Genomic DNA, 12,645 nt, shown 5'->3' with positions numbered 1-12,645 from the left:
GCATTCTATTCTGCAAAGTGTTTATATTTTTTTATCTATATAGTGCAAAAATGTTGAATATAACCTCGTTCTATATATTATAATATATAGAAGATAGAATATATATAGATAGAGCTACCCTTGAAGACTTATTCAGGCAACTTGACTGGAATGACAAAGGGATCCCCATAAATGGAGAATACCTCAGTCATCTGCGCTTTGCCGATGACATAGTAATTTTCTCGCAAGACTCAGAAGACCTCCAAAGCAGAATGTAGGAACTCGCTGAAGTAAGCAACAAAGTAGGTTTGATAATAAATGTTACAAAGACGAAAGTCATGTTCAACTGCTTTGCAGGCCAAAAAGATCAATGGGACTCAGCTCGAACAGGTGAAAAGCTACATCTATCTGGGACAACAAGTGTCTATAGATGGATGTATATTTGATGAAATTGTTCGCAGAGTAAAGCTAGGCTGGAGTGCTTTTTTCCGCCTGAATAATGTCTTCAAAAGTGACCTTCCACTGTGCCTAAAGTGCAAAGTGTTTAACCAGTGTGTGCTTCCCGTGATCATATATGCGTGTGAAACATTGACCCTAAGTAAAAGAGAGATCCAGAAACTTAGAGTAGCACAACATGGTATGGAGAGGTGCATGCTGGGCATAACGCGAAAGGACAAAAAGAGGAATGAGTAGATAAGGAAGCAGACAAGGGTTTGCGATGTAATAGAGTTTATTAAAAGCCTTAAATGAAGATGGGCTGGATACATAGCTCGAAGAAGAGATAATCGTTGGACAAATCTAGTCATCCAGTGGTATCCAAGAAGTACATAATGTCCGCAAGGTAGACCTAGAGGCCGCTGGATCTATGAAATGATAAAGTTCTGCGTAAGTACGTGGCAACGCAATGCACGGACCTAAAGAAGTGGAAGCAGCTTGAAGAGCCCTTCATCCAGCAGTGGATAGATTCAGGCTGATGATGAATATATAGAAATATTATACATATTATTATGAAAGTGGAACTAAAAAAATTACTAAGGCTAATGATTAAATTAACTGACAGCTATTTTGCACTCAGTTTCATTAGTAGCAATGTTGCACTTGTGCTCTGAGATTTATTTGTTAGGGCTACAATAATATAAAAGCATTTTGAATCAGTGAAACCGTAAAGCAAATTGTTTTATGGAACAAACCATCATTATTTGGATGAAAGCCCAATGCATTGCAAGCATCATTATCTTATTCTTTCATTATAACCAAATGGCAAAACAGGTCATCATGTTAATAACTGCTATTTTTCAATGAAACAAGGTTCTGAAAATATTTTTTTTTATGAATGCCAATTCAACTACACTAAAAACTTTTTGGAATCGCTGAAGTACAAAAATTTCATATGAATGTTTACAGTTAATGGTCTGACTCTTTGTTGTTCACAAAAGAAACAAAACAAAAGTCATATTATTATAGCGCCCTTTATTAAGAGTTTTTTTAATGACCTATTTGGTGGGTGCTGTTAAATTTTTAAAATATGCCATATATTATATAGCAATGTATTAGATAGTTGCAAGTTAAGAACTTTGTTAAATAATTATGTCCTTATAACTTTGTACTATTGCTTTCATTTTTCAGGAAATATATTCTCATATTTGTTTCCGAAATATGGACGAAACGAAGCTAAAAAGAGGGAGATCCTGTCAGCGGCAGCTGCTGCCGGTGTGTCGGTAGCGTTTGGCGCTCCCATTGGAGGTGTCTTGTTCAGTCTTGAGGAGGTAACTATTATGCCAATCTGCAACTGATACCCAAAAAACATACTGTAAAATCCACTCTTATCAGACTGACACTTCCGCACGTTTGCGAACAGAAGGCCGTCAATTGTGCAAATATATATATATTAAATTTCCACAGAGAAGTAGGTCTGCACAGCGCGGTTTGTGATTGAGGATGGGTCTTTGTGAGATTCTACTTATAGTGTTGTCTAATAAATCATTTTACTAAATATTTTTATTACTATTTCCATTTTTGCTAGTATAATAATTTGTATATTTCTAAATAATCTATGTTGAGATCACGATTCCACAGCTGTAGAATTGATAATCCACTGGTGACACCAAATAGGAACAAAGGAACAAACAATGAGAGTAATAGAGTATACTTATAACCTTAAAGAAGTCTTTTATCGAAGGTTGGCAACCAAATTGAAATATATATCTATCCGGTGCCAGTTATATGAGATTGCCAATACCTTAAAGATTGAGCCAAGACAATCTCGTTCTGTCTTTATTCATGGTGCCCTATACCTTTTCCTGTAATATAAGCTGGAGTAAAGTATACTTTTCATTGTGTTATATGTGGTGGTAGCTATTAGTTCAATTATGGGTCATCCTAAATCCCCTCATTGGTAATGTGATCAGTTTAGGAAATTCTCATTGGTATGTTGATATAGCCACATTTCGAAAGCTTTCTATTTTCTAATGGTCATTTAATATTCAGGCTTTGACTTCGTATCCCAGTACAATATAGCACCCAATTGCCATCCATTTAAGTCTTTCTAAATTGTAGAAGAAATGTTTCATTTTTCAAAGATGCTTCTTGCTCTAATTATCTAGTCTTCAGTTTTCCTGTAGATGACAAATGAGGTATTTTACATAGTCAACCTTCTTTATCAATTCGCCCCTCATTGTACAGACGAACACTTCAACCTTTTGCTTTGTGGGATAAAAATATTATACTTGCGATTAATCGTGATTTTGGATCTTATTTAAATAATACTATTTTAATGTTGAGCTGAAAAACTTTGAATGAAAGATATTGAGAAAGATCTTATGTGAAGATGGCATGTGTTGAAAATAGTACAACCATTAACTGTATTGGTTCTACAATGTGTCCTGAATCTGTTGGGTAGAAGACATCCAACTAATCCAACTATCCAAAAGACTGGATGGCGAAAGGTGCTTGTGGCATACAGATGGCTGTAGAGAAGTTTCCAGAGGTGGCGATGATCCGCATTAGGTCGTACTGCTGATGATGATGAATCATAATATTCTGTGGGGTATTGAACATTTTTTTACCGTTTCTCTTTCAGGTGTCATACTACTTCCCATTGAAGACTCTGTGGCGGTCTTTCTTCTGCGCCCTGATTGCCGCTTTCATCCTGCGGTCCATCAATCCCTTCGGGAACGAGCATTCTGTATTATTTTTCGTTGAATACAACAAACCTTGGATATTCTTTGAACTGGTGCCATTTGTAGGATTGGGAATCATTGGGGTAAGTCACAAATAATCACACTAATATCATTAATAGGTATCATATGGTGGTTAAAATATTTTCCATCATTAAAGAAGCATTTATTAACAATGTCTAATTTTGAAAAAGACAATCTTGCTGATCTTCATAAAAATATTCTTTCATTTTGCATTTGAAACAAATAGACAATTTCACAGTTCTCAGTAGGAGACTACATAGAATTTCAATGGACATGGAAAAATAATTTTGTGCATGTTAATTTATAAACAAAACAATTTTTTGAAATGTTGAAGAATGCATTGAAGTAGTATTATCGGAGAATAAATAGGTAGAAATCCTCACCTGATTCAATCCAATTAAAAAATTAGCAATTGCTGTAATATGTTCGCAAACAACTATTTTCGACAATAAATTATGTCAAGTCGAACATAAAAAATTACCTCGATAATGAAGAATTACAATGAACCATTCTGTAAAAACGTATGATTTTATTAATTATCGTTTTTTAACTACCTATATTTTAGTTTTTTACATGACATATGATTTTTTTTAAGAATTTTTAATATTATATATTTGACACAAACCTGCCGAAAAAGATTTGTTATCCAAGTTATAAAATGTATTGGTATGAATTGAATGAAATGTTTTTGTTTTTTTCTTTTCAGGGGTGCATAGCCGCTCTGTTTATCAAAGCTAATATTTACTGGTGCCATTATCGTAAATTCTCCAAGCTCGGTCAGTACCCTGTCATGGAAGTGTTTGTGGTGACCCTGATATCTGCTGTCATCGCGTATCCAAACCCTTACACCCGAATGAATACTTCACAGCTCATTTACTTGCTGTTCAACCAGTGTGGGATTTCTAACTCCGATCCTCTGTGGTGAGTTTAATTATATTTATCTTTTATCATTTGGGTTAATTAGTATTTAGTTCAAGGTATGTGAAGAGATAACACACTATATATAATATTAAAGATTTATTTATTTGAAATTATCAGTGGAAACTAGAATAAATAGCACAAGGCCAATAATTTGTTTGGTGTGGTTGTGAAGTTATTTGACAATACTGAGTGTGGTCGTCATAAAAGTGCGGCCACACCGGCAACAAGTCGCGCGACAACTCTTTAAATTTTTCGATAATTATCATAATTGCTTAAGAAATTTTACGATAATTATCATGCTTATCATAAAATTTAACGAGTTGTCGCGCGACTTGTTTTCGGTGTGGACCCGGCATAAGGTTTATAATATTATATTCATTAAGACTATCCGAAATATAAATCATATTATGAGCCATTTTTAACAAAATCACTATAATTACATGGATATAAGTGTAATCTCTTTATAATTTTGAATTGGCTATGTACATATAACATCATATCTTGATTTTTGTGTCCTTTACTGTTGAGGATTGGATTATGACTATTTTCAACTATTTTAATTATGTCTCTCCAGCAGTCCCTATATTCTGCCGTCCACATAGTTAAAGGTATTAAGAGACCTGTAGCGTCCTTCACTTGGGTGGACCATTGTTTGGACGACCTCTCTCTTCTGCGTAAACCCTCAATATTTCCGCTGACTTCCGATGTGCGCCTCCCAAGGCCACCAATCTTACGTCTTTCTTATTCCCCAAGGCCCAAGTCTTCTTAAAGAAGGAGATTATGTCACTTTCATATTACTCCCTTATATAAATATTCTGCGATTAATCTCCATTTCCTAATCTCGGGTGTTTGAAATGTAAGAATAAAAATAAACAAAATCCTCAATCATCTCCAGCCTTCGAAGTGCATCATTATTGAGCAACCGACAACCGCCTCAATCTATCAGAGTGCATAAAATTAATTTTGCAGGTTTTGCGTAGTCAATAGTCATCTGCGTATCTTAGATTGCATAGTTTGCCATAACTGTCGGTACTTTCGCTAATTGTTAGTGTAATATTTAAAATAATGTCGTTTTGTTTTTAGTGATTACAACCGCAATTTTACGGATGTGAATTCGGCCATTGAGATAGCAGCAGCAGGTCCAGGAGTATACCGTGCTGTCGTGCATTTGTTGCTGGCGCTGGCACTCAAACTAGTCATGACTGTATTTACTTTCGGCATGAAGGTTCCTTGCGGACTCTTCATACCCAGTCTTTGCTTGGGCGCTATTGCTGGAAGGATTGTTGGAATAGGTATGGACACACTAACTATGTTATTAAATTATCTTGTCAGTGTTCATCTATTATTCATATTTTAACATATATTATTACAATGGTAGATTGACTTATGGTTTTATGGAGCAAATTTATTTATAAAACGTTATTTATTCTATTATTCAATTTTTGTTTTACTTTTCATGTTGGTTTTATCTATTATTGTTTGGTCTAGGCAGGTTTTAATTGAATTTTGAAAACTAATCATGTGCAATTTGTATTCTTAGTTAAATGAAAACAAATTAGTATGACGAACAAAGTTTAGTGTGCACTATTTATGTCGGATCGTAATTCTTAAATCAAAATGGAATTTATTGTTATCCGATGATATATTATGACATGTTAGTATGTACAATATACATATACGCGATATCATTATGACATATACGTGATATCATCGTGAAGTAATAAAAATGCCTAAACATTATACCTTTGTATGTACGATGTTAATGGATAGATTTTCATAATTAAAAAGAAAAAAAATCAGTGTGTGTACTTATGTACACACGTTAAAAGTTATCTTTGGCGTAACAAAACAAAATAAGCCGTTACCTGAGTCTATTAATATTACAGTGGATTAGGTTGATAAAAACGTATGCGATTCATCTGTGTCTCATATTGCACATGATAATTGTAATTTAATTATTGTATTGGATCAAAACTCATCTTTGCCAAACAGCGGTTATAATCGATTCAGAAGTGCCCATGATGAATTAATAAAAAATTAAATTTTAATATATTTTTTGAATTATTTACCAACTCAACATTCACAAAATTTATTTATTTATTGATATATAATTTTACTCATAAATAATACTTACATAAATATAGCCTCAAATCTTAATGAATAATCATAATAAAAGTTCCAACATTATTTGGAACATAAATATAAATAAATATAATGTAATGATTAAAAATTCCGTCACTAAATTATGTTTTCAGGTATGGAGCAGCTGGCTTATAATTATCCTAAAATCTGGCTCTTCAGTGGAGAATGTTCGACGGGTGAAGATTGCATCACGCCTGGCCTCTATGCCATGGTAGGGGCTGCCGCTGTACTCGGCGGTGTCACTCGGATGACAGGTAATTACCATCACCTTTCTGTGTAAAACATCTAATAATTAATTATACTTACTGTTTGCTATCTATTTCTTCTATTCGTGTGATGTATAATTTGAATGTTTGACAGTGATAGTGGGTATGTGACAGTCGAGCATCAGGGTTTCTTCAAATTATGTACGTTCATTAACCTTTTTACTCCCATTCGGCCGATATTTCGGCCCACCATACCTATGTGAAAAGTCCCACTGGGCCATCCAATCGGCCGAAAGTTTGGAACCAAATTTACGATTTATTCCAATTTTTTTTGTCATATTTCGTCTGGTGTAGACAAAGCACTATATTCGTTCCGTGTTAGGAGTGACTAATATTTATTTTAGCGTCGCACTTGTTTATAATTGTGTCATACTCATAACCCTAATAAGTCATAATTTCTCTTGCTTTCAAACTCACAGCCAAAGAGGGTCGTAAAAATATTAAAACATTATTTTTATGACACATTTGAAGTTCTGATATTTCTTTTAGTTGTTTTATGATTCATATATCACATTACATTATGAATTTTGTATTTTTTATGAACTGATAGAACAAACAATGAATGCCAACTGTTCTTTTGGTAGATTGGTGAAAAAATATATAAATATATTATAATAATGGATTTAGTGCTTTGAAACTTATGTTTCGAAATTAACTTCCCATATCCTCCATACTGTTCCGAATTCTCATGCGATTTCATGAATTGAATAATTCTTGAATACCTTGACACTATACGACTTTTTTTTTTGATTACTTTATTAAAATTCTAATTCATAGAGAAATAATAATGTTTATTTTTTTTCTGTTACTAGGTAAGAATAGATTTTACCATAAAATTTGATATATCAATTATAAATAAAAAAATGTTGTTACACTTGTTTTGTAGTTCAAACATAGTTTTATCGAATTTTTTTTATAGAAATTATGTTCGGTAGACAATCATGGCTGCTTCTTATACAAAGAAAGAACTCTTTGAAGCAGTTGAAGAAGTAAAAAGTGGCCGTCTAAGTGGTTACGAAGCTTCCAAACAATATATAATACCGAGGATGACCATTATGTGTCACGTAACTGAGAGGCGAGGTGAAAAGTTAAAAACAATAGGACGAACATCAGCTCTATCACATGAAATTGAAGGAGAAATTGCAGAGAATTTACATATTATGGAAGGATATGGATTTGCTTTAACGACAAAAGATGTTATTGAAGTAGTTTCGCAATATGTTCAAAATCATTCAAAAATGGAATTCCCGGAAGATTGGCACAAAGCATTTTGTAAAAGACACAAATTTTTCATAAAAATACCTCAAGCCGTCGAATATGCAAGGAAAAAAAATTGTGATCCCTTCATAATCAACGAATATTATGATCTACTTGATGGCGTACTTACAAACCTGTACCTTCAAAATAGACCAGAAAATATATGGAATATTGATGAAACTACTTTCTCAAAAGACCCAAGTAGAACCAAAGTTCTGGGTGAAATTGGATTTCCTTCCACAAGAACAATCAGTTCTGCAGAAAAAGAGAATACGACAGTATTATTAGGATGCAATGCAAAAGGGGATAAAATTTCACCCCTGATCGTATTTAAGAGGAAATTTGTATGGGATGAATGGACTGATAAAACTATTTAAAATTTTTTAATATTTAATATTTGTAAATTTTATATTTTCCTATTACAATTAATGAATTATTAACTGTTAACCCTTAGACTGTGTATGGCATGTAAACATGCCATAGACTTTATCTCGTATTTTTGACCAAACTAGAAGAGACACTTGTGGATAATACGTTTTAAAAATTAGTTCAAACCTTTAGGTAGACATATCAGGCAACAGATCATAAAAATGTCAAGTAAAACACAAGGAAATATATTTTTGAAAAGAACACTCGTTATTCAGTCGTTTGAATCGCGCGCCATTGCGAAGACGGGTGTACTAGTTGCGTCACCAGGGTTATCAAAACAAAAATTTGGTCATGCATCGAAAAGTGTGCATCGATAATATTTTTATTTACCTTTTAATTAATTATTATGATTACGTTTGTGTTATGTATTTTTTCTTAGTGATTTGTGATCTCGATAGAAACATTTTGAAGATTTGTTTTTAGTATTTTCTGTCATTATAAATATAAGTGAAATAATTATTTCACCCACCAAAATGTCACTACCACATAATATTATCGAAGAAATAATGCTGGAAAATATTTTATCGATGCACAGCTCTCCAGTAAATTTGTTTGGCTTTGTTCATTGTTCTATATTTGATATTTACATTATTATAATGGGTAATAATTTTTATTTTTATGTGCCACGAAACTGTGTTAGCTCTGTTCACATGCTCATATTATGCCTGGCGATTATTCGACAGGCCCTTTGTACAATGAAAAAGCCGACAGCGCCTCATAAATTATATTATATTAATATTTTAGCAGTGCGGTAATTATTTTTAGTGTTTTATTCTCCAAAACATCCTAATGAATAAGTGGATGACATTATTTTATGGCGACGAAAATAAATATAGGTTCAGAATTTGAAACGGTAATAAAATTTGAGTTTACGACTTACTAAATGCAATAAGCGATAACCCACTGATTATTCCACAAGTGATTTAGTAATATATCTGTCATAGACCGTAACCAACTACGGCAGCATGTACTCAACACAGCCCTGTGTATGACAAATACAAACGCGGCGAATTGCTCGGTAGTATGTGTTGAAACCGTCTATGTGAAGAGTGGACAGCCGCCATTTTGAACGTGCGGTTAAAGCTTGGATATTTTTTAGCGTCTTCACTTTCTTCGTAATCTAGTAATCTATTTTTTAATTTTGGAATCGATCTGTTTTAGCTGTAGTGACCGTTTTAACAGATCACTTGACTGAAAATAAATTCCCGCGAAAATGGCTCGCAGCGAAAGGGTTAAAGATTTACGTTGTAAGTACTTAACTTATTCAAATCTAAGACATGTGATTTTTCAAAACTGTTTTTATCGTTTTGTCTTAATAATTTTGAGAGATAATGCAACTAGATGCTCTTACCCCAACTGTGGGGGTAAGAGCGTCTATTCGCCTTGTTACATTAAAATGTTTGAATTATGATTAACCATTAAATATTTTAATGTAATGATTATAGTAATTGAAAAAGGGATAAATTGTTTAGAAGTCAACAAAAATTTCTAAGAGATATTACAATCCGTTAAGAATCACCATCCACTTAAAGTTCATCTAAGCAATTTCTATGCCGCACTTACCCTAACTCACCTTATAATTATTTAATGAAACAATTTTTTTCAATGAATATTACAATACACATTTTTAATTTATTGGTAATGATTTAAGAAAGTAGGATTCTTTAACCCTTTTACTCTTACCTGATTTAGCCTAGTAATAATATTGATAGTTTACATCAATAAAACAAAAGAAAAAAATAATGTATCAATATTTATTTAGAAATGAACGAATAAAACTATGTTTGAACTACAAAACAAGTGTAACAACATTTTTTTATTTATAATTGATATATCAAATTTTATATTATAATCTATTCTTACCTAGTAACAGAAAAAAAAAACATATTATTATTACTCTATGAATTAGAATTTTAATAAAGTAATCAAAAAAAAATAATCGTATAGTGTCAAGGCATTTTGGGATCTAAAACAAATTATTCTCCAATTTAACTAAAATATTGATAAAAGTGAATTTGTCAATACAAAATATAGTGACTATATGCGAAATTAAATTCATTTATTACATGTCGAGGAAATCAATGTGATAAAAAATATTTCTGCCCCACAAAAAAATAAATCTGTATATACCCACTGAAATCAATTATGTACATAATTACTTATAGTATTGTACGTATAGGCTAGAATTTGAAATAAATAATACTAAATAAAATTAGACGTTGTAAAGAAATGCTACACATTAGTTACAAAATTAATATTTTATGATTGCACGGCACATCACTAGCTGAAACTTGTCCATACAAAAATATAACAATGCATGGGGGAAGAGCGTCAGACGCTCTTACCCCAATGATATTTTTTGGCGGGGGAAGTGAGTCTAGTCTAATAACACATAATCGCAAATATAAAATTTAGACCACAAAATATCATTCAAGATAAAGGTACTTACCAAAAATCTCTTGTTTAGAACGAAAGATTGTTGAGAAACAGATCGATTAAAAAACGCATCGAACTCGGCCGTTGACTTCAAACAACTAACAATATTTGAAATGTCATACTGACCTTAGACAATGCTAGTATACTGCCATCTTTGGATGGTGCCATGTGTATTTACATGTGTAATAGATACGCATAGATGTCACTACTTATTATTAAATCACTAAAAAGTTATTGACTTTAGATGCTCTTACCCCATAGACGCACTTACCCCATAGACGCACACTTACTCTAACTCACCCTAATTTAAAAATTTATATTTTTTTATAATAAATATATAAATTTAAATTTATAATTTATATTATTGTTAATATACCTAACGTGGTCTTGTAAGAATGACTGTTCATGTGTGTACTATTTTTCGGTTAACCATTGTTTATCATCGTTCAACAGGCAGTCCATTATCTATCCTTTTATAAAACACTAGTTATAAAAACTAAATTATATAATGAATCTGTCTTGATTTGTTTCAGTGTCGTTGGTGGTGATAATGTTTGAGCTGACAGGCGGTGTGCGGTATATAGTTCCGCTGATGGCTGCTGCGATGGCTTCCAAGTGGGTGGGTGACGCGTTGGGCCGACAGGGTATATACGACGCCCACATAGCGCTCAACGGCTACCCCTTCCTCGATAGCAAGGACGAATTCCAGTATACCTCCCTCGCCGCCGATGTCATGCAGCCAAAGTATTTATTCCTTTTTCAGTCTATACATGTTACTTAAATTGATATTCATTTATCGATCTGCTTGTAACCAAACAAATTCTATAATAAATTAGACTCTAAAATAAACATAATCATATTAATGATGTTCTCCATTACTTTGGGTGTTTCAGAACATTTTAAATCATTGAATGAATGATTTATTGAATCGATTATAAGAAACATGTTTTTTCTTAGTTTGATGTCTTTGAATTTGGGGTGCATCTTGATTGACATTGAATAAAAATGTAATTAGAAAAATCGGAAACTAAATGTGAATAATAACTTATTCTTACAATGTAAATGTAAAGGTATTACAGTCACAAATACATACATAATAATTATTCGTAATATTATAAGTACAGTAAACTCCCGATTATTCGGTTTGCGGATTATCTGTGCATGAATTTAATTTTAAAAAAATCGCTCACTTTTGTAAACATGAACCTCTCTTAGGAAAATTTAAACTGATTTTTTAAATAAATAATGAGTATTGAATGTTAAAATAATTATTGTTTTTAAAAATGTATATGTAGTATTTTAAAAAGAAAAAACCATAGTTCGGATTATCCGTATTTTTCGTTTATCTGTGCAACCTCTCGCCACCGTTAGCCCAGATAATCGGGAGTATACTGTATATTGCTTTTTTTTGTCTTTGTATGACGTTCATCTTTGTAATAAATTTTTAGTATGTTTCTCTGATGATTTGTGTGTCTTATAATCGATGCAATACGATAATTGAGAACTTAATAAAAGCGGTGACCGTATACTTATTTTCACCTAAGATCTTCTCTAATATAAAATATGAATAACTATTTTTCGAATCCCATATTAAAGTAATCAATATGTGGTTACATTTTTTTTTGCTATGGTATCATTATTTTTATGCGTAATTTATTGTGCTATTTAAGGGGGATCCCAGGATAGTCTTAATAAAATTATTGACGTATATTTAAAGTGCGATTGTTAATATTCGAATTTCTGCTTTGCTTCTATGCGTTGTTTTGTTTTATGAAAGCATATTTTAAAAACATAAAAAAATATGAATTGATCTATTTATTATGCAAATCAATCGGAATATTTTTATTGTTGCTTTTAATATCATAATATTATATACATTTATCAATGACACAACGGTGCTCTGGTTCAACAGCAACTTGCGCCAATCACTAAATTCATACAATATTTTTTCCAAAAATTAACATGTAGTTAAATTTTATTGTTTGTTGTTGATTAACATTTTATATTTTATTGCA

At 32.2% G+C, this 12,645-nt stretch overlaps 1 protein-coding gene across 3 annotated transcripts in view; it reads left to right on the top strand.

Moving 5' to 3' along the window:
* The window catches only part of ClC-c (chloride channel protein 3), a 70,207-nt gene that overhangs the window by 53,759 nt on the left and 3,803 nt on the right, over positions 1–12,645 (top strand). For all 3 annotated transcript variants that reach the window (XM_085941247.1, XM_085941241.1, XM_085941252.1), the window contains 6 exons: positions 1,606–1,745; positions 3,059–3,241; positions 3,886–4,100; positions 5,184–5,392; positions 6,356–6,496; positions 11,164–11,374. In XM_085941247.1, coding sequence (XP_085797373.1) covers positions 1,606–1,745; positions 3,059–3,241; positions 3,886–4,100; positions 5,184–5,392; positions 6,356–6,496; positions 11,164–11,374 — 1,099 coding nt within the window. The remainder of the gene's footprint in view (positions 1–1,605; positions 1,746–3,058; positions 3,242–3,885; positions 4,101–5,183; positions 5,393–6,355; positions 6,497–11,163; positions 11,375–12,645) is intronic.

The sequence above is a fragment of the Rhyacophila brunnea genome, unplaced genomic scaffold (assembly GCF_057557595.1).
Source record: "Rhyacophila brunnea isolate RB1 unplaced genomic scaffold, BYU_Rbru_1.0 scaffold_1, whole genome shotgun sequence".
Lineage (NCBI taxonomy): Eukaryota > Metazoa > Arthropoda > Insecta > Trichoptera > Rhyacophilidae > Rhyacophila > Rhyacophila brunnea.
The sequence above is the reverse complement of the archived record's forward strand: the minus strand, read 5'-3'. Positions and strand labels throughout refer to the sequence as shown.